Source organism: Spinacia oleracea, chromosome 3 (genome assembly GCF_020520425.1).
Source record: "Spinacia oleracea cultivar Varoflay chromosome 3, BTI_SOV_V1, whole genome shotgun sequence".
Lineage (NCBI taxonomy): Eukaryota > Viridiplantae > Streptophyta > Magnoliopsida > Caryophyllales > Amaranthaceae > Spinacia > Spinacia oleracea.
This window is the reverse complement of record NC_079489.1, coordinates 4,065,574-4,088,414: the sequence shown is the minus strand read 5'-3', so window position 1 is coordinate 4,088,414 and position 22,841 is coordinate 4,065,574. Positions and strand designations below refer to the sequence as shown.

The 22,841-nt window shown below is 30.9% G+C and overlaps 2 protein-coding genes across 2 annotated transcripts; both read left to right on the top strand.

The window, feature by feature from the left end:
• Positions 1-3,287: 3,287 nt before the first annotated feature.
• LOC110779749 (acidic endochitinase-like) lies at positions 3,288-7,116 on the top strand. The gene is made up of 2 exons (XM_021984232.2): positions 3,288-3,664; positions 6,392-7,116. The coding sequence occupies exons 1-2, from the start codon at positions 3,314-3,316 to the stop codon at positions 6,986-6,988; spliced, it is 948 nt and encodes a 315-aa protein (XP_021839924.2). The 5' UTR covers positions 3,288-3,313; the 3' UTR covers positions 6,989-7,116.
• A 2,303-nt stretch (positions 7,117-9,419) lies between these two features.
• On the top strand, positions 9,420-11,218 carry LOC110779388 (acidic endochitinase-like). The gene is made up of 2 exons (XM_021983907.2): positions 9,420-9,851; positions 10,464-11,218. The coding sequence occupies exons 1-2, from the start codon at positions 9,431-9,433 to the stop codon at positions 10,994-10,996; spliced, it is 954 nt and encodes a 317-aa protein (XP_021839599.2). The 5' UTR covers positions 9,420-9,430; the 3' UTR covers positions 10,997-11,218.
• Positions 11,219-22,841: the final 11,623 nt, after the last annotated feature.

The window sequence follows — 22,841 nt, the reverse complement described above, 5'->3', positions numbered from 1 at the left end:
GTCGACGCAGCCACCATCGGAAAACCTGCAGCAAGGCCATACAGTGGCCAGGCCGACAGCAAACAGAGAGCAGCGAGGCAATAGCAGCAGCGTCGCTGCTCTACCGCCTGTCTCAGCCACCCGCACCGGTTTTGCACCGCCCTAATTCATCCTCCACCGTGGATCCACCGTCGCAGGTGGGGCCACCCAGCCATGGTGGATAATTCTTTGTAAATTTGTGCAACAATTACCCAAATTTAATTAATCTTTATCCAACTTTTGTTTAAAAATTAACAAATTTAATTAGGTGTTTAATTATCCGAAAATAATGGCAAAAAAATTTGAATAAATTAACAATCCTTAAACTGAATTGTAGGGTTGTTAGAAGTTAGATTTCAATTTAAACTCTTTATTAAAATTAAATCTAACAAGAATTCAAAATTTAAGGCATAATTATCTTATTTATTCAAATAATTCAAGAAAATAACAATTATAATTCGAAAAATTCGAATTAAATTACCAGGAAGATCTATTGAATTTTCTTAACAAATAAAATCAAAAATTTTAATTGTTATCCTTAAATTTTATGATTAATCGAATTAAACATAAAAATTAACCAAATTCAATAATTAATATACAAAAATTCCGAAAATTAGTTAAAAAATTACCAAAAAATTTCGGCTATTGTATAAAAATTAGGGGATAATCAGTAGATTTATTTAACAAATTAAAAATCAAATCTTTAATTGTTAACAAATTATTTCCATGATTAATCTTATTAATCATTAAATAATTTAAAATCTAACGAATTTAATTTTAAAAAATCCGAAAATTTTTATGTGATATTAAATGTTAATTTCGACCATGTGATAAAAATTTCGGAATTTTATAAATTTATTTTGAGCAAAAATTAATTAAATCACGATTTAATGATTCCAATCAATTAATATCATATATTAATTTTTGCAAATTCAAGCCATAAATAAATCTTCCCTTAATTGAATCAAAATAATAATGTTGCATACAATCATGATCATAAAATATTATGCAAGAGGCTAAAACTGATACCACTGTAGGAACATATAGATGCATAAAGCGGAATTTCAGGAAACAATTTCCTAACATCTATCACAGGATCACATGCATAACAATAATATAGATCAGATTAAGTCGAAAGAATAATCACCTTTGAAGCGTGTTCTCCCGTTCGTATGCAAGCTTCGAAGATCTTAGAGCCCCACTTGTTGCTCCTCTACTCAGTCCACAAGCACGAATTGAATCCCACGTATGCTAGTACGGAAGAGAACGATCACAATCTGTCTCTTGCTTTGTTTGGGATGTACGGCGTTTAGAGAATTAGGGTTTTTGTGTTTTCCTTTTTGTCAGATATTGAATGAACGTGATTTCTAAATCCCTGACATTATAACTATTATAATGTGAGAGTTTTAGGTTAACACAAAACCAAGGCCCAACATTCTTTCCCTTAATAGACCGGTTGCCATCGGGCCTTTTGGGCCCATTCCAATTAGTGCTTATATGTGTGACCTTATAGGATTAAATTATTTTAGTTGTAGGTCCAATCAATATTGTCCTACTAATCACATTTATTCTCTAGCAAGCAAATATGATTACTAAAATAATTAACTTATTATCTTCATAATTAATTCCTATTTGTATTTAGTAATTGCCGGAAATGTCTAAGGACATAATTCCTTCAGTGACATGGTTTAGCTTGGTTACATGTAAGAATAAGAAGCCATTGTTGGTGTTTGAGTGAGTCGAGTAGTAGTTAAATGAATGTCTTGATATTATGTACGGAGTGTTATGGTAAATGAGTATGCTTTGGCCCTTTTCTTTTTGTTTCAAAGTAACAATTTTAACTTCTTGCAAGTTGAAGTGAAAGATAATAAAACTGTCTGTTGAAAAGAAAGAAGAAATGTCAAGGAACTACCTTATAAAATTGCATTATTGCGAAAAACCACCTTATACGAAAAATATATTTACTTCGTACGTTGTAAAATATTGTCTTAGAAAACAGTTTTTGTTGTACTTCCTCTGTTTCGCAATAGATGCATTATTTCTTTTTACACGTATCCCGACATGCTTCTTTGAACATTAATATCTCTAATTGCTTGTAAGTAAAAATTATAAAAATTGATACTTCCTCTGTTCTTTTTTAAATAACACAATTATTTAGGCACGTTTGCCCATATATGTTTTCAAACGTTAATATCTCTAGTTATGGATAAGAAGAAATTATAAAAGTTGATATTTTAAAATATATTTATTGAGACAAATCTAATAAAACCCTACACGACTATGTTTTTTTATTAATTACAAATAACAAAGTGAAGTCAAAGAAGCTTGTGTGAATAGTGTCATAAACCCAATTGTATCATGTAAATAAGAACGGAGGAAGTATTTGGAATCCTCACATTGATAGGAATTTAACAAAATCTCACTTGACTATGTTTGTTTTTACATAATGTGAAAGAATAATTGTCAAAGTTAGTTAATGAATAGTGTCCAAAAGAGAAAACGATTCATCTATTGCGGAACAGAGGAAGTAGTAAGAGGGTAACTTAGACTCTATTATCTTCACCTTATTCTTTTTCTTCCCCGATGGTTCAATGTCGAAAATATTTGGTCAAATAACAAATGCTGAACAATGTACCATCTTAGATCATAAATTTCTGTAATTTTATTTTATTTTATACTCCCTCCGTATTTTTTTAAGAGATACACATGGCCGGGCACGGGTATTAAGAAGAATAATTGAATAAAATAAAATAATAAAGCAGGTGGGGTTAGATAGATATTTTAATAATTAAACATGTGAGGACCATGTCATTTTGGCGGGTGGAGGATGGGGTGGGTTTATGAAATTATTTGTTTAATAGGAAGGTGGGTGATAGGGTATATTAGATGTATTATTTAATTAGATGGTGAGGTTGATAAATTACTAAAAATGACAAGTGTATCTCTTAAATAAATACGGCCGGAAAAGACAAGTGTATCTCTTAAAAAAATACGGAGGGAGTACAAGGTAGTTTCTCACGGTAATCAAATCCTATGAATGAAAATTGAACTGACATGTATGCATGACCTCTCCAATTTGATTTTTTGTTTTGAAGAGATCAAAGTCCATAAAAGACAAGTGAAATTGACGAGATTTGATCATATATGATAATATCATACTATCATAGCCTCCCAATTTCCCATAACTTTAGTCAACTTACTTAGTTGTTATATCCACGTTAATTTTTGCATCCTTAGCTTACAATTTCGTAGTCCCAAAAACATGAAAATAAAGTCATCTTTTACAAACATAAAGATGGATTTCTTAACACTCACATTAATCATTTTGGCAACCCAATTCATGAATCTATGTCACGGTGCTGGGATTGCCACATACTGGGGGCAACACGGTGGCGAAGGCACCTTAGCCGCCGCCTGCGCCACCGGAAACTACCAGTACATCAACATTGCTTTCCTAAATGTGTTCGGCAACGGCCGAATTCCTCAGCTAAACTTATCCAGCCACTGCAACACAAGCATTCATGGAAGTTGTAGATGGATAGGGGATGATGTTGTAGCTTGCCAAAAGAAGGGAATCCAAGTGCTCCTCTCTTTGGGTGGTGGTGTTGGTACCTACTCCCTTTCTTCAACAAATGATGCACAAGAGGTTAGTACTCGTTCCGTTCCAAAATAATTGTCGTTTTAGCATTTGCACGGTGTCATTTATGGCCGGGGAGGAAAATAAAATGATTACTTTGTCTTTTAACTAAAACTACTCCATCGGTTTCTTTTTGTTTATTACGTTTGGAATTATGCACGTTTATTAACGTATAATATAGATTTTTTTTCTTTTTTATTAAAAAAATAAACTCAAGTAAAATCAATCTACTAATCACTACAACAACCAATAAGATTGTTTTATTTATCAAAATGAACCAATAATGGAAAATCACAAAGATTGATAACTTAACATACTTGGAAATTGTAAAGAAATTTAATGAGTTAAAAAAATTGGACCAATTAAAATTAAAAGTTGGCACAAAAAATGATAGTATAATAAATTTATAAAAGGAAATATTCTCCCATGTAACAAACATTGTGAATCACCCTAAAAGGAATACGTAACAAATAAAAAGAAACGGAGGGAGTATTAATTATTCACATGAATTTCAATGGATCATAATTGTTGAAGATTTCTTGGAAATGCTACTCCGTATTCTTTGTAAGTTTCTCTTGGAAATACTCTTTTTGTTTTGGGATAGAGAGAGCCACAAAAGACAATGCGACAAATGATATAGACGGGATTCAATTACAGGTTTTGGGTAACAACCTTCGAGATTTTACCAATTAAATTAGTTGACATCCACCTCTTGAAAATACTCTAACTTCACTTTCCATGTGTATTTTTTGTTAACTTCCACAAAATTTCATAATAATGGGCAGTTTTTGTGCAATTTAATAGTGAAATGTACTTTTTCTGTTCTTTTTTAATTGCCGTTTTAATTAACTTTTTTTGTTCCTTTTAAATTGTTGTTCTTGGCTTATCAGTATAACTTCCATATTCAATTACACATTGTCATTACAAAATTGTATGGAAATTATAAGAATATGCACAAGAAAATGTAAAGTTCGAGTATTTCAAAAGGAATTTGTAAGGAATACATTTCCAACAGCATTCTAGTTAATGATTTCAATTTGAATATTTATTTGGAACAAGGGTATATTCACTTTCTAAATTAATGTGGTTTTGCAAAAGCGACAAATAGAAAGAAACCGGAAAATTTAGTTAAAACGACAATAAAAAATGAACACTTAAGAATACTATTCTTGTACTATAAACTAAGAATTTTGTTATTCTTATCTAGTTATCTTGATTAATTGCAACATGTTTTTTCCACGGAATCTAACGTGTGAATTTATCATTAGTACAATAGTCAGGGCCGTCTCGAACATTTCGGAGGCCCTGTTCTAATCTTGTTCAGTCCTAAAAATGGGCCCCCTAATATTAAAAAATAGTGCGATAATCAAAATATTACTTTACTAGCATTACAATTTTATTCCTATAAAGTGAAACCAAAAAAAAATTAAAAAAACTTTATTTAAAATTTAAATAACATCCTAATACAACTCAAGTTATTATCAATCTTTTATACTTAACACTAAACCATTAGTGAATTTAATATAGACGCTATCAGTCGAAATTACAACACAAAAATAATGGGAAAAAATAATAGGAAATTACAAGAAAAATAAGTCCAACTTCGAGTTAGAAGAATATTGAGATTATGGGTTTTAATAGGAAGATCAAAACCATAAAAAAGAAAAATTAGAAGAACAAAAATGTAAACTCTATTAACAGAACCATAAAAAAAACCATAAAAATGTAAACTCTATTATCAAAACCATAAAAAAACAAAATTAGAAGAACACAAATGTAAACTCTATTAACAGACCCTTTCTGAGCTTTAATGTCCTATTATTCAACATTTCCATAGCCCAGATGAAACTAACATTGAGCAAAAATTCGAAAAAAAGGAAATCCCGTGCATATCGAAACAGAATTTGAGCTAAACATAATATAAACTTGAATTAAAACATAATTTATTCAAATATTGGGTTGATTCAATAGCCGAAAAATTAACCACCCGTCCACCAGATTGAGATAAATAGACAAATAGACAATCAAATCATCAAACTTTGAAATTTCCCTAAAAACCAAAGTCCCAAACCTACGAGCTCCTATCCAAAATTTAACAACTAAAACTTGAAAGAAGAACCACCATTACGGCAATACTTATACACTAAGATTCAATTTATCACTAATTTCATAAACTGATAACTAGCATGAAGCCACAAAAATACCTAGATCTTTCTCTCCGGTTCTTGTTCTTCAGCTTCAACAAATTCTCAAATCTCACTCAATTGAAAATTGGAAATCCCCAATCTGATTTTTTTTTCTTCCATGAAACGAATTTGATGATTTGTTTGAGAAAGGTAAGTTGTTGATTAGAATATGGAAGGATTGAAAATAAAATTATTGGAATTGGGAATTTGAGATAATATTGGAAACAAGTAATCTATGAGAAATGAATGGAGCGTTGAATTTTCTTGAGAAGGGAAGAGCGTTCATCTGGGAAATTGAAAGCTGAACAGAATACAGTGTAACATCATTCTTTTTTTTCTTTTTTTTTTTAATATGTATATGGGCTGCCGAAAATGGCCCCTCATTTTTTGTGTGGCCCTGTGCTATTGACCAGGATGCACAGGGCCACCACCGGGCCTGACAATAGTACCCTAACATGTACAAATTTTTTGCACTTTTGAAATATCTATCGAAACCAGTCTAAAATATCTATTGAAACGAATCTAACATCGATCTTCTGAATGATTACAGGTAGCAAACTACCTTTGGGACAACTTCCTAGGAGGAGGAACCTCAAACTCCCGCCCATTCGGAAACGCAATCCTCGACGGCATAGACTTCCACATCAAACTCGGCTTAAGCAAAAACTACGACACCCTCGCAAAATCACTCAGCAGCCGCAGCAGCACACATCAAACAGTATACTTATCAGCAGCACCACACTGCCCCTTTCCTGACACATATCTAAGCAAAGCCATAAAAGCCGGTGTTTTCGACTACATTTGGGTACAATTCTTTAACAATCCATCTTGCCAATATGATACCGGGAATTCAACCAATCTCGTACACTTCTGGGACAAGTGGAGTACCGCGAATGCAGGGTTGATTTTCCTGGGATTGCCTGCTGGTGTAGATGCTGCTACTAGTGGTGGGTATGTTCCTGTTGATGTGGTTGTAACTGAGGTGTTGCCGGAAATAATGGAGGGTCCTAAGTTTGGTGGGGTTATGGTTTGGTCTAGGTACTATGATGAGAAGACCGGGTACGGAGCCGCCATTAAGGGTGGTTTAGATGGCGGAGATGGTGGAGGTCATGTCTCAAGTATTGGTATTGCTATAATATTGAATTAGGCAACCCTTTAAGTCCATTTAATTTGTTCCATTTTGTCAATCCGTGGACTATGGACCATGGTGCACATAGAGCATGGTGCACCAAAAGAACACATGTGTATAAATAAAAGAACATGACACTACCACAAAAGAACATGCAATATAATGTTTTACTTTTTTGTTATAAAAATCACAATTTATTAAAAATATAAAAAAATATATGTCCATGTTCTTTCGGCAACTTTTGTGTAAGACCGCCTTACCGGAAAGACCACTTTGGTTGCTTAACTAATTGGTTTAATTTCTTAACTAATTGGTTACATTAGTTAATTAATTGATTCAATTGCTTAACTAATTAATTCTTTTGCTTAACTAATTGGTTTCAGTGCTTAACTAATTAGTTCAAGTGCTTAACTAATTGGTTCCATTGCTTAACTTATATGATATCAAGGTGGTCTTTTGTGTAAGACCGCCTTATAGAAAAGTTTGTAATGTTCTTTTTACGTAACCAGATGTTAAGTTCTTTTAATTATATACTAATGTTCTTAAGGTGCATCATGCTCTATGTGCACCATGGTCCACCTTCTAAATTGCGTCATTTTGTTTCCCTATTTAATTCAATTTCTTATGTAATTATATTATAAGTACACAACATAACTTTTACCCTTTTTTTTTCTTCTAACTTTTACCCAATTTTCTCTAACTTTTATATTACGGAGTATTAAAAAAAATTGATAGATAAACTTTTTAAATGGTTAAATAATTAATTTTATACATTATTAGTGATTTTGAAGAAACATTTTTTTATTAAAATAAAAATTTTTATTACTAAAAAGTAGATAATTTTTAAGCATTTTACGTTAACTTTAACTTCGGTGTACAATTTTTATCGTACACCCATGTAAATAAGAATTTGTGTACTTCTTGCTAAATAAAAAAAAATATTACAAGTTAATTGTTGTGAGATTTTTTTTTTGTTTTTTGAAAGTTAGACGCTACCCGCCTTTAGTAAATGGATTTATCATAAGTAACAACCGGATGCAATTAAGATTAGGGGTATCAATTAAGTCAGTTTCCTCACTTTTTTGACACTCCATAAGTTTTTTTTTTCACCTATTAGCTATTAGGGTACTCCCTATACTTTGCCTGAGTTGACCAAATAGATTTTACCGACAGTGTCTTGACCTAATGGTTAAAAACTGATGATAGGTCTTAGGATTGAATTTCTCTTCTCCCTGATTGTAACTTGTATTGATCTTGTAGCTCATTCATAACGGAACAACAACAAAAAATTGTTGGACTTATGCCATAAATTTTGACTTTGAACTTAGAACTTAAAAGTTAAACAATGCTATTATGTCAAAGCAGTAGGTTGGCTGTGAATTTGTGAAATAAAATGAAACAACCCTATCTAGAAGAGTACGGAGTATATAATACTAGATGTGGTCAAACTAGAAAAATTCAACTTGAAGTATTCTCACTACAATTCAACATATGAGTAAAAGTAATTAAATTAGTCAGATCAATTTTAATTAAATAATCACAAATTCTTATTTACAATGGGTGTACAATAAATATTGTACACTGGAGTAAAAGTTATATCAAAATGCTTAAAAGTTAAGCTTATATATGTAAAAATTATGTATTTTTTAGTGATAAATTTTTTAGTTTTAGTAAAACTTATTTCTTTAAATTGACAAATAATGTATAAAATTTATCATTTAACTCTTTAAAATGTTTATCTATCAACTTTTTTATTACTAATATAAAAGTTAATCAAAATTAGGTTAAAGTTACAAAAAATTGGGTAAAAGTTATTTTGGTGTACAATAAATTTATTGTACACGTAGTGCGCGCTGCGCGCAAGACCTTTTGTTAAATAATTAAACAAATCTCACCATAAGTCACTATTACCCCCAAAACCCTATCTTAGCTCTAAAGTCTTAATCCCACGAAATCATCCGATCCAAAAAATCAAACATTCAGCAGATAACATGTGTAGATGTCAACTCACTTAATTGGTGATATAAAATCTTAAGACGTGATACCATATTCTTTCTATGCCATTTTACCCTTTGTGGCTCTCTACACACACAAAAACATAACATATATGTGGAGATCGAGTACGAAATATAACAAGATATTTCAAATTTGGATGATGTATTAGAAATTCCCCTCGTAAAATATTCTCTTTTCTTCCTACCTTTGGGGAAAAGAAAAAAAAAACAAATATTAATAAATCATTGTCCTACAGAGATTTCTTCTCGCACATATAACGTGGTCCTCTTAAATTCTCATAGATGATAATATCATAATATTTCCTATAAATGAGTCAGAGTCAACAAATTTATAACCACTTGATCTATATTTCTACATGGTGCGCATAAGCGTGAATTACTGATCATGAGTGTGCATAAATATGTAGGACAATAGATCACAACATGCATAAATAGCCAACCACATATGCGTACAATAATGCATGCCTTAGATCACAAAATTATGTCTAAGAAACTTCTTCACCTCATTTCTCTTCTTCTCTTTTCCTTCTTCACAAGATCCTACTCCGGTGGAATCTCTATCTATTGGGGCCAGAACGGCTTCGAGGGAACCCTTAACGAAACATGCGCGACAAGAAGGTACGAGTTTGTAAACGTTGCGTTCCTTAACGTTTTTGGGTCCGGTCAATCCCCGTCATTGAATCTAGCTGGACACTGCGATCCGTCTTCGGGTGGGTGCACCGTTGTGGGGCCGGAAGTGGAGTATTGTCAATCTTTGGGTGTTAAGGTTATGCTCTCTTTAGGGGGCGCTATAGGAAATTATGGTTTTTCCTCTAAGAAAGATACGAGGAATTTTTCGCGTTACCTATGGGACAACTTCTTGGGTGGTACGGTATTCCTTCTGTCTCTTATTGATTTTCTTGATTTCTTTTTCGGGTAATTCAAAATACTTTATTTTTGTCATTTAAAACCTGACCTGATTTAATACTTAACTCATTTTTCTATCTCTTTCTTTCACGCACTTCAATAATCTTTATTTGTTTGTTAATTTAAAAATTAAAATAAAATAAACAAAAATAACACTAGTATTCATCTTTTGTTCTTTATAGTTGGTATTTTACACGTGTTTTAGCGACTAATTAATGTGCATTGAATTCCTCTATTTTTTATTTTAACAGGAAATTTACGTTTATTTATAATTTTTTACTTTTATCAAAATTATGATATTGAGAAAATGAAAAAACAAATTAATGTCCTAATTAATGGAGAAGTGTAAGATATTAAATGACCCAACGCATTTAATTGGTTTAAATAATTATTTGACACAAATTTTGATAGAATATTAAAGCGTTTATGTGATAATATAAAATGAAATGTAAAGAAAATTTTAGGACAACAAAAAACAAAAACGTAAAGAAAAAAAAAGACGGAAGGAATATTATCAATCATGCATGCGATATGGAATATTTCTAACACGCGTGTTTTTTTTTTACAAACAGGAAAAGTAATAGGAAACAGAGGGAATACCTCGAGTTATAGGCCTCTCGGTAACGCGGTGTTCGATGGTATCGACTTTGCTATCGACCAATCGAACTCAACGCGACATTGGGACGACCTAGCAAGATACTTGGCGCGGTATAATCGACGAGGAAAAAGAAAGGTGTATCTAACTGCAGCCCCTCTATGTCCATTTCCTAGCAAATATTTGGATATGGCCTTAAAAACTAGACTATTTGACTATGTTTGGGTCCAATTTTATGGTCACACATCATGTCAATACATTGATGGGAATATTACAAATCTTATAAATTCATGGAATGTATGGTCTTCAACAGGATATATAAAGAGGTTGTTTATGGGGTTGCCGGCGGCCAAATGGGTGGCCGGAAACGGGTATATTCCGGCGGATGTACTGAAATCTCAAGTACTTCCGGTTATAAAGAAGTCACGTGACTATGGAGGGGTAATGTTGTGGTCAAAGTATTGGGATGATACTACTGGCTATAGTCCAGCAATTGTCAATAGTGTATGAATTGTGGGCCTCGAGGACAATACAGATGGCAGACTGTGAATGGGGATTCGAATATGTGACATATGGTAGAGACGTAGACAGATCCTCAGCTCAGTCTCACTACTATGTCAAGACTCAAGAGTCGAGGCCTTATTGATATGAATTGTGTTTTTCTTATGTACTAAGGTTTGGTTCTGTTCACCTTGTTTCCACTTATTTCAGGAAAAAAATAAGTTCATACCACCTGCGTTCCATTAAGTTATTTACGCTTAAAAAAAATATGTCCAACAATTAAAACTTTGACCATAATTTCATCTCAAAATGTTTTTTATGAATATCAACTTTTTATAATTTTTTGTCATACGGAATTGGATGTATTAACGGTCAAACATTGCAACAGAGTCTGTGCAAAGGAGGTAGTATAAGGTAGGCTAAGGAAAAAGAAAAGTTAATTAGTTACAACTTATAACTAAAATAAATTTTAATAAATTATAACATGTTCAGGTAAGTTTAGATAAGATGAACCAAAAAAACCCGGTGAACATGTAGAGCGCATCCTAAATGGATAATTATCAACAATACTACTTAGCTAATTTAGCCTTTTCTTTCTCATCATATTCGAATCAAGTACATGTATAATATCCAATTACACGTCCGGTATCCGATGTACCCCCTCCGTCCCTTAATACTTAACCCGGCTTGACTTTTTGCATTATTCACATAATTCATTTTGACCCTATTTTATTTTTAGTATATAAAAAAACAAATATTAGTATATAATATATATTTTCAAAATATTAATATTTTTATAAGTTTATATAATATGTAGTTAAAGAAATTGGTGGTTAAAGTTGTACATTGACAAACGTATCTGATCAAAACAAGTCGAGCATTAAGGAATTGAGGGAGTATAAAAATGGTTGATATGCTTAAACTCTACGTTGTAGAGTTATTTTAGAACTCTAGAGGATCCAAAACCATAATGATGTGCCCTCTTAGGGGCAAACAATTAACTCGGTCTAATGAATTTCTTGTTCCAAATTAAAGAAGCCGGGTTGGAATTAAATAATTAATCATCCATATAAATAAAGGAGGACCATGATTAACATATACCTCGTACAGTCGTACGTAAGTACAAATGTACAATGTGTGACTTCCTGTATTATTAAATCGACTTTAGGATAGAACCTTGTTGTACTTAAAACGTGGTTAAACACTTTTTCATCGTAAACAACTTTTTACGGTTTTACCCTAACAACAATCACCTTAATTGGTATATATTTAAGTCAAATTTAAGCATAGTAGATTAGTAGTCCTACAACCCAAGACCTTGCGTATTGGCGGAGAACTCGAAAGGCAAATTCACTAATAAATCAGCTACTCCGTATTAGATTAATTATAAACTTTTATGTAAGGCGGTCTTACACAAAAGACCACCTTAGTGTCATATAAGTTAAGCAATGAAATCAATTAGTTAAGCAGTAAAACTAATTAGTAAACAACGAAACCAATTAGTTTAACAATGAAACTAATTAGGAAAGCACTAGAACTAATTAGTTAAGTAATGAAATCAATTAGTTATGCAATTAAAGTGGTCTTTCCAGTAAGGCGCGCGGTCTTACACAAAAGTTACCGTAGATTAATGAGATCGACACGAAAGTGACTTCATTGATGATGATAGTTGGAATGCGATTGTCGGCGAATGAGTGCATTGGCTTTCTCATCCCATGACTCATAACTCTCTGAACCAAGTTCCTCGCTTAACTCTCGTGAGTTGCGATGTTCTACGATCGCAACATGAGTCATATCCACAAAAATTTAATTGATCAACAACCACCATGATAATCGATCTCAAGCTTTGATCTTGTTATATTTCGAGGAATTTGTGCAAACAAATCAGCAATTCAAACTGAACAAGGTCTTTGCTGACGAAATGGAATAATCAAATTGAAATTTTCGGCGGCGGAAAAAGTGGGTTTGAATTGAAAAATAATTACAACTCAAACATAAATTCAGAGAAATTTGAAGAGATTCAAAGGAAAACAAAGAACAACCTCAAAGAAACTAATCGAGTAAACAATCAGAAAAATCGAAGCGACAACCTGATGAACGCGAAATTTAGAGAAAATGGATTCTGAGAAAAATAGTTACTCCCTCTGTTTCTTTTTGTTTGTTACGTTTGGACTTTTGCACGTTTATTAACGTATAATAAAGATTTTTTTTCTTTTTTTGTTAAAAAAAATAAACCAAATTAAAACCGCAATCCACTAATCATTACAACAACCAATAAGATTGCTTTATTTATCAAAATGAACCAATAATGGAAAAGCACACATATTGCTAACTTAACATACTTGGGAAATTGTAAAAAATTTAATGAGTTGAAAAAAATGGACCAATTAAAATTAAAAGTTGGCATAAAAACTGACAATATAATAATTTTATAAAAGTCAAGATTCTCCCACGTAACATACATTGTGAAACACCCTAAAAGGAATACCTAACAAACAAAAAGAAACGGAGGGGGTAGAAATTTAGCTGAAAATCTGGTCCGAGTATCTAGACCTCATTACTCTCCTTGATTTTGCCTTCAATTTGATTTTTAGATTTCAATAAAATCATCGGATTTTTCATGAAATGCCCCCGAGGTTTGACTTAATGCACCAAATACCCCTAAACTTTCCAGAATGCACCAAATACCCCCGAGGTTTTAAAAAATAACACAAAATACCCTTAATGAGCATTTTCCATCCATTCCGTTAAGTCTCCGTTAGCGTGAATTTACTTTTTTGCCCTTTCTCAACCATTTTCTCTACTAATCCTAATATTAACACTTAATTATATTAATTAAAACTAAAAAAAATTAATTAACTATTATTTAAAAAAAAATCAAAACTTTGGGCTTTCTTTCACTTATACTACTCTCTTTCTTTCACGCCATCAATCATCATCATTACCATCTTCTTTTTCTTTACTTCCGCCACCATCATCTGCTTCGTTGTAGGCTAAGATGATGATTTGGAAGCCAACATTGCTCCCCCCTTTCTGCCTGGAACGAAGCCCACCTTTCGATCTCCTTCCTTGGTGCGCCACCGGGACACAATCCACCCATAGCCACCGGGATTGTTGGGCGGTGGTGGCTATGGGTGGACTGCGTACGTACGACGAAAAACATGGCTGGGAGGAGAGAGGGTAGTGGTGGTGGAGCTTGGCTGGGAGCCTGGGAGGAGAGAGAAAAGAACGCCCAACAACCACCGCCCATGTTCCTTCTTGCCTCTGCCATGGAAATCGCCGCCCAGCTACCAAAACAACGCCATTTCCCTCCCTGGTATCTCCTCTTTCTCCCAAAACCCAGAAAAAATCCACCCAGAAAAAGACCCAAAAATCCAAAAAACACACAAAATTATCAACAATCACACAAAATCGATAAAGCAAGCACGGATTTTGTCAAAGAAACAAACAGATCTGTATACATTTCCGTCAATTAGCGACGAAAACTTCCAAATTCGAGAAATTAACGCTTAATATCCGGGAAGTCGGCAGGTGTTTGAACAACAAAACAGAAAGGTACCGCTCCATTAATGGGTCCAATTTTCCATATGAACTGATGTAGGTTTTGGGTGTTGGATTAATTATATACTTCTCCACTAATCATCCATTTTTGGAGGGGAGTAGAAGTTGAGTTTCTGGGCGAATTGTGGGTGTTGGAATTGTGAAGGTGGAATTGTGAAGGCGACGAATAGAAGGGAAGAAGAAGGGTTAATTGATATTATTATTTTTGGGGTTAATTGATTTTTTTTTGGGGGTTATTTTTTTTTTTTTTTTTTGGGTTAATTGATTTTTTTTTGGGTTAGTTGCTTTAATCAAGGGTTAAAATTTAATGTTAACGGAGACATAACGGAATGGACGGAAAATGCTCATTAAGGGTATTTTGTGTTATTTATTCAAACCTCGGGGGTATTTGGTGCATTCTGGAAAGTTTAGGGGTATTCGGTGCATTAAGTAATACCTCAGGGGCATTTCATGAAAAATTCGTAAAATCATTAACTAATTCGTAAATCTAGGTTGCTTGATTTTTGAGGGGTATTTAATAGCAGTGGTGGTGGTTGTTACGGTGGCAGGAGGAGGAGAGAGAAGAAATGAAACGGTGGGCGTGGTGGTGGAGGAATCTGCAATCTAGGTTGCTCGATTTTTGAGGGGTTAATGGAAGAAGGAAGGGGAAGAGGTCTGGTGAGTTAATGGAATAAGGAAGGGGAGAGAGAAAAGAAAAAGAAATGGGTGGGTTAGAGGGTTAATGGATGGGTTATGTTAGTGTGTGGGTTGATTAGGGGTATTAATTAGAGATTAGGTGGGTTTATTACACGTTAAGTGGTTGATTATGGGGTTGATGACGTCATTAAGTATATTTGGTGTATTAAGTTTTGAAATAGGGGTACTTCGTGTATTAAATATTGAAATAGGGGTATTTTATGAATTTCTGAAAGTCGAGGGCATTTGGTGAATTACGCCAACACTCGGGGGTATTTCATGAAAAATCTGTATCTTTTATTAAGAATTTATTTATCTATTTGGACTCCTAGCAAAATTTATCTCTTATTATCTTTTATCAGTGGTTGACTTCTATAAAATTCATCTCTTATTATCTTTTACCGGTTCTTTATTTATCTATTTTTATTTTAATAAATCTAAAATAAAATTAGTTATATGTATGATGACATGGTAATCCTACGTGGCGATCTGAATAATAACTCATCTTACTAATTTCAGCAACTTATTAAATTAGTTTCATCTACAACCTTTTCAATTTCAGTTAACTTATAAGTTTTAACTCTATCTCAATTAGTGTTGCCAAAATAGGCTAATATTAATATATAAAATATGACTTTTTTAGTAGAAAAGTACTTATTGTTAGAACCTTGATACTCTGAAAGAAGGAAGAGGGAGAGTATCATGCGGAGGTGATCAAAATTCGAGTCCGGCCGGACTTTAACACAAAAAAAATAAATCATGTCCAAACCCATAAATTTGGTACGGGCTTTGTCGAGCAAAACGGGCCTTTTGGGCCTAGTTCGAATTTTGGTCTTAAAATTCATATTTATGCTACCCAAACCCGCACTTTTTTGGGTCAGTCGGTTCAGGTCGGCGAACCGGCCCGGCTATTGTTGATCAGGTCTAGTACCACGTAACGGATGAATTTCATTATAAATGCTTTTTAATACTACCTCCGATCCGTTTCAAAAAAATCTTTACGCTTTGAAAAATGTGTCCAAAAATCAAAACTTTTACCATAAATTCTCACTATTATATCTATCAAATATTATCACGAGATATATTGTTAGATTCATCTCGAAATGTATTTTATAAATATCAACTTTTTATTATTTTTTGCCATACGAAATTGGATATATTAACGGTCAAACATTACACTGGAGTCCGTGCAAATAGTAAGTGTAAAGATATTTTTGAAATAGAGGTAGTATATAGATTGTCATGTTTACACGAGAATGTTATAAATGCTACTACTAATTAACATTCTATCAGTTTGGTAGAGAAACAAAGAGAAGTATAAAACCAAGTCCAATGAATGGGTTGTTGGTTACACAAATGAGTGGTATAAATCAAAAGTGGATGACATATTTCCTCCATTTAATATGCCTTTAATTATTCTGTTCATCTACTAGAATGTGTTAGTTAGGGTATGGATTATCAAGTTTGAATTGTTCTTGATGACACAACCAAACCATGCCACCAACTTTTGTGCGCTAAACAATCCATTATAAGTAGGTATTTACATTCTTTTTTATTATTATTATTTCTATTTTCAAACAAGTTGAAGATATTAATTAATTTTGTAAATTAAATTAATATCGATAATAATACGATTACATGTTTTAAGTAATCACTAGTTTTTTATCCCGGGCGATGCCCCGGGTCATTACATGAAAAATCATATTTATATCATTACATACAAAGAAAATTAAATGCTTATATTATTTTTCTTGTTCTCTATTTTATCATTTGTTATACTTCCTCCGTTCCGGAAATATCGCACCATTTGTTTTTTACACTATTCATACTACGACTTTGGCAATTTTTTGTGACTCGTACGTAAGGAAATTTTAGTCATGTGGAGTCTTGTTAGATTCGTATCAATATATATTTTCTAAATAATATCTTTTTATATTTTTTACTTGCATACAATTTGATATATTAAGAGTCAAAGTAATGGTTAAATGAGTAAAAGTCAACCATGGTGCGATATATCTGGAACGGGGGAAGTATTTTGTTTGGAAAGAAAGAAATCAAAAATAACATATAGCTTGATGGATACGACTTTATTGTTTGAAATCTAAGGTCAAGGGTTTCGAGTCTTATAGAAACAATATTTCTATTTTTTTTATTGTATGTAAATGCATGGAGTACCACCCTTTAAAAAGGAAGAGAAAGGGCGTCACGTGGAAAATAAACTTGATTGTAAACGCCTTTTAATAGATTTTCAATTTTCCTTTGCCAAAAAAAAAAGCAATTCCACTTGCATGGACCCGGTCCACCATAAGATTACCATGGACCAGGGTAATTAGGTAATTTTAACAGTGATTAAATTATAGAAACTGTAGGTTCTGTAAAGTAACTATATCTCCAGAATAATAACTATGAACATAATAATGATAAGAATAACTATTCTATCCAAAGAGTAACTATATCATATAGAAAAGTAATTTTAACTGTAAAACAATTACTAGTATATATTCATTCTTGCAGACAAAAAGAGTAAATTATAGAAACTACATGTTCTGTAAAGTAACTATATTTTCAGAATAGTAACTATGAAATAAAAATAATAATAATATAGTAATTTCGATGAGAACAATTATTCTATCCAAATATTAACTATATTATATAGAAAAATAACTTTAGCTGTAAAACAATTACTATATTATAAAAATAAACAATATGATATAGATGGTTTAGAGGTCATATAGTAACTTTTTCTATTATATATCACATAATTACTGAAATATAAAAGAGTAACTACATCAAAAGTAACAGTAATTATAACTCTTGAACAATAATAAAGAAAACATTAACTACTTGGTTAGTTGTTTTAGCTACGACATTCTAATTCTTTGGATCTATTAAATAAACCATGTTAAACTCAAATGTTTTTTGAACTAAAAAATACTAATCGACACGTCCACGTGGACCACGTCTCTTTTTTCCACCAACACATCATGTCCTTCCTCTACCACGTTCTTGGTTTCCATTGTTGTCAGGATTTTCTTCTTCTCCTCCTGCTTTTGTTTTCCTTGCAGAATGTATTCTTTGCACGATTTCAATTTTGGGTGCATCATCTTTGTATTTCTGAATCAATAATATTTGAACTAAGTTAATAATTTAACATTTAAATATGAAAAAATAACATAGTAACTATGTAAAACGTGTAGTTTATGTTATGCATCATATAGTAACTCTTACAATTAACGATGGTAAAATACTTGCAGAATTGCATATATAGTTATTGTTATTGTTATTGTTATAGTCATATAGTTACTGTCAAAATAATATAGTCACTTTTATTAATAATAACATGGAGTACAAAGAAAGATCATAAAAATAACATAATGATAAGATAATAACTGTTAAAAATATATAGTTACTATTATACATGATATAGTAACTCTTAATATTAATGATAGTCATATACGAGCAAGGTTGTAGATATAGTTATTGTTATGATCATATAATTGTTGTGATCATAACATAGTAACTCTTATTACTAATAACATATAAGACAACAAAGAACATAAAAAGAACATTATAATATACATAAAAAACTATACCAAACATATTAGTTACTATAATACAAGATATAATACCTATAAATATTATTGATGGTCATTTAGTCACAGAGTTGCAGACATAGTTGATGTAATAATAATATAGTAACTCTATCCATAATACAGTAACTATATCATTAAAAATATAGAATAACATCAAAACATGCACATAACATAATAAACTAACACAGTACCTATTTAAAAAATATAGTAACTATATAAAACGTACAATAACTATTAAAGAAAATAAACATATGGTAACAAGTCATGATAAAATAAACATAATATCTATTTCAAACATATAGTAACTATATAAATAATATAGTAACTATATAAATAATATAGTAACTATTGAAGAAAATAAACATATGGTAACAAATCATGATAAAATACACATAGTACCTATTTCAAACATATAGTAACTATATAAGACAAAATAACTAATATAATAATATAGTAACTATTGTACACATATAGTAACCATTATAATCACACAACAACTAGCTTAACATATAGTGACTATTATTATAATATAGTAACTATTGTACAAATATAGTAACCATTATAATCATATAGTCACTATCTAAGAAGCGGACAAATACATACTCTAAATAACATAGTACATAATGTAATCGTATAGTAACTATTATTTATCAAAAAGTCACTATAAACTGTTCTTAACATAGTAACTATCTTAAACACATAGTTATTGTTTTAAATTTATAATAACATTTTAAAAAATATAGTAACTATTTTAAACACATAGTTACTGTTTTAAAGTTATAGTAACTTTTAAAAAAATATAGTTACTCTAAAAACTACTACTAACATAAACACAAGGAATATTCCAATGACTATTAAAAACATTATTTTGCAACATAAATTAAAGGTAACTATATCATTTATATACTAACTATATGAAACACTTACCCTAATTTCACCCAAACAACAAACACTATTTTTACCTTTTGTGCTTTGCTGCATCAATTCTTAAAGTTCACAGCCTTTGTCTATTTTTTCTAAATTTAAGGCATTATTTCTTCTTATTCAAATGATATTGTAAAGTATTTTTGGAGATTCGTCACTAGAAAGTGCAACTTTGTGACCTGGAATAACACGTGATTGATAGTTCGTATTATTTTCTTATACAAATATCAAATATATAGTAACTATATAAACCATATAGTAATTATATAAAACATATAGTGACTATTATTAAAATATAGTAACTATTGAACACATATAGTAACCATTATAATCATATAGTCACTATCTAAGAAGCGGACAAATACATACTCTAAATAACATAGTACATAATGTAATCGTATAGTAACTATTATTTATCAAAAAGTCACTATAAACTGTTCATAACATAATAACTATCTTAAACACATAGTTACTGTTTTAAACTTATAATAACTTTCTAAAGAATATAGTGACTATTTTAAACACATAGTTACTGTTTTAAAGTTATAGTAACTTTATAAAAAATATAGTTACTCTAAAAACTACTACTAACATAAACACAACGAACATTCCAGTGACTATTAAAAACACTATTTCGCAACATAAATTAAAGGTGACTATATCATTTATATACTAACTATGTGAAACACTAACCCTAATTTCAACAAAACAATAAACATTTCGAATCACTCAACAAAATAATAACTATTGTACACATATAGTAACTGTTGTACACATATAGTAACCATTAAAATAATATACGAAGTAGTAACTATTGTACACATATAGTAACCATTAAAATTACATAGTACCTCTTTAAACCATATAGTTACTGTATTACTCATATAGTTACTATTTAAAATCGTGAAGTCACTGATCGAATTCGCGAAGTGAAATCTATACTTCGGTAAAACACAAAGATTAATTTCTTCAAAACAACAAATATTTTCAATTTTAAATAAAAATAGCCTTAAAATTCTTTAAAAAAAACAACAAACCGATATGTGATCTCTAAAAATTCTTGCGAAGATTTGTAGCGAGCGCAAATTCTTCGATTCGATTTCGGCAACGACGAACCTCCTTCTTGATCTACTACTTCCTCCAATTTTTCCTCATCTAATAGATCCAATCATAAGAATTATAAGATAATTACGAAGAAAATCGAACAAAACCTAGAAATTTGGGCTAAATTTTGAAAAGCATAGAGAGAAAATGAAGAGAGAGAAAATGAAAGAGAATGAACAGAATGTAGATCTGAAATTTTGAAAAATAAAAAAGTTTAAAACGTATATAAAGTGGGCTAGACACAAATCGCATTAAAACTCTTCAAAACACATAGTAACTCTTTAAAACACATAGTTACTGTAATACGCATATAGTTACTATTTAAAATTACAAAATAACTGTCACGTGACATGTTACCCATACAAATTACTCCGTTGCCCTGGTCCACGCTAAGTTAGCATGGACCAGGTTTATATTAGTGTAAATAAAAAAAAAGTACGGAGTAATCATTTTCAGTCATAAGAGACCACAAACCTTGATTAAGATAAGTAATTCAATTGTCAAATTTAATTGGTCAACAATAGAAATCGGAGTATGTACCCGAAAAACTAGTCTTTTTCATTGACATTCTCTCTTCTGTTTTTTGACATCGAATAATTTTACAATAAGCAAGAAAGAAAATTAAACTAAACATTCTCTCTCTTTGTTACTAGTAATACTCATTAAATTAAATATGAAATATAGTTTAGATTTTGTGTAAACGTATATTATAAGTTGTGTAGATCAATTAAGCATGACTCTTAGTTAACTGACTTTTAAAATTTTCACTTTGATCTAATCTAATATACATATATAAAGGAGGCATATTTGCTGAACTATTAGAGCGCCACCTAGGATTACTAATGGTTTCGGCCAATGAAAAATAAGATTTCTAATTTATTTTTGAATTAAAAAAATCGAGTGTCATGTAGATAATTAATTAGGTGCCACGTAGATATTTAAATTAATTAATTAATTTCTAATATATACAATTCCATCCAAAATCAAACGCTCTAATAAATAAAAAATAAATCTAAAATAAAATCAAAAGGTCTTGCGCGCACAAGGTGTACAATAAATTTATTGTACACCAAGATAACTTTTACTCCTTTTTTCGTAACTTTAACCTAGTTTTGATTAACTTTTATATTTGTAAAAAAATAGTTGATAGAAATGGATTAAATGATTAATTTTATACATTATTAGTGATTTTGAAAAAATAAGTTTTACTAAAATGAAAAAATTTATCACTTAAAAGTAGATAACTTTTACATATAAAAGCTTAACTTTTAAACATTTTGAGTTAACTTTTACTTCGGTGTACAATATTTATTGTACACCCATTGTAAATAAGAATTTGTGAAATAAAATTCATCCAACATCAAACACTAATCTAAAATAAAATTCAATCCAAAATCAAACATCCAATATTAGAGCGCCACGTAGGAAATCTAATGGTTTCAGCCAATGAAAAATATTAATTACTAATATATACAATTCCATCCAAAATCAAACGCTCTAATAATTAAAAAATAAATCTAAAATAAAATTCATTCAACATCAAACACTAATCTAAAATAAAATTCAATCCAAAATCAAACATCCAATATTAGAGCGCCACGTAGGAAATCTAATGGTTTCGGCCAATGAAAAATATTAATTACTTATATATACAATTCCATCCAAAATCAAACGCTCTAATAATTAAAAAATAAATCTAAAATAAAATTCATCCAACATCAAACACTAATCTAAAATAAAATTCAATCCAAAATCAAACATCCAATAATAGAGCGTCACGTAGGAAATCTAATGGGTTCAGCCAATGAAAAATATTAATTACTAATATATACAATTCCATCCAAAATCAAACTCTTTAATAATTAAAAAATAAATCTAAAATAAAATTCATCCAACATCAAACACTAATCTAAAATAAAATTCAATCCAAAATCAAACATCCAATACTAGAGCGCCACGTAGGAAATCTAATGGTTTCAGCCAATGAAAAATAAGAT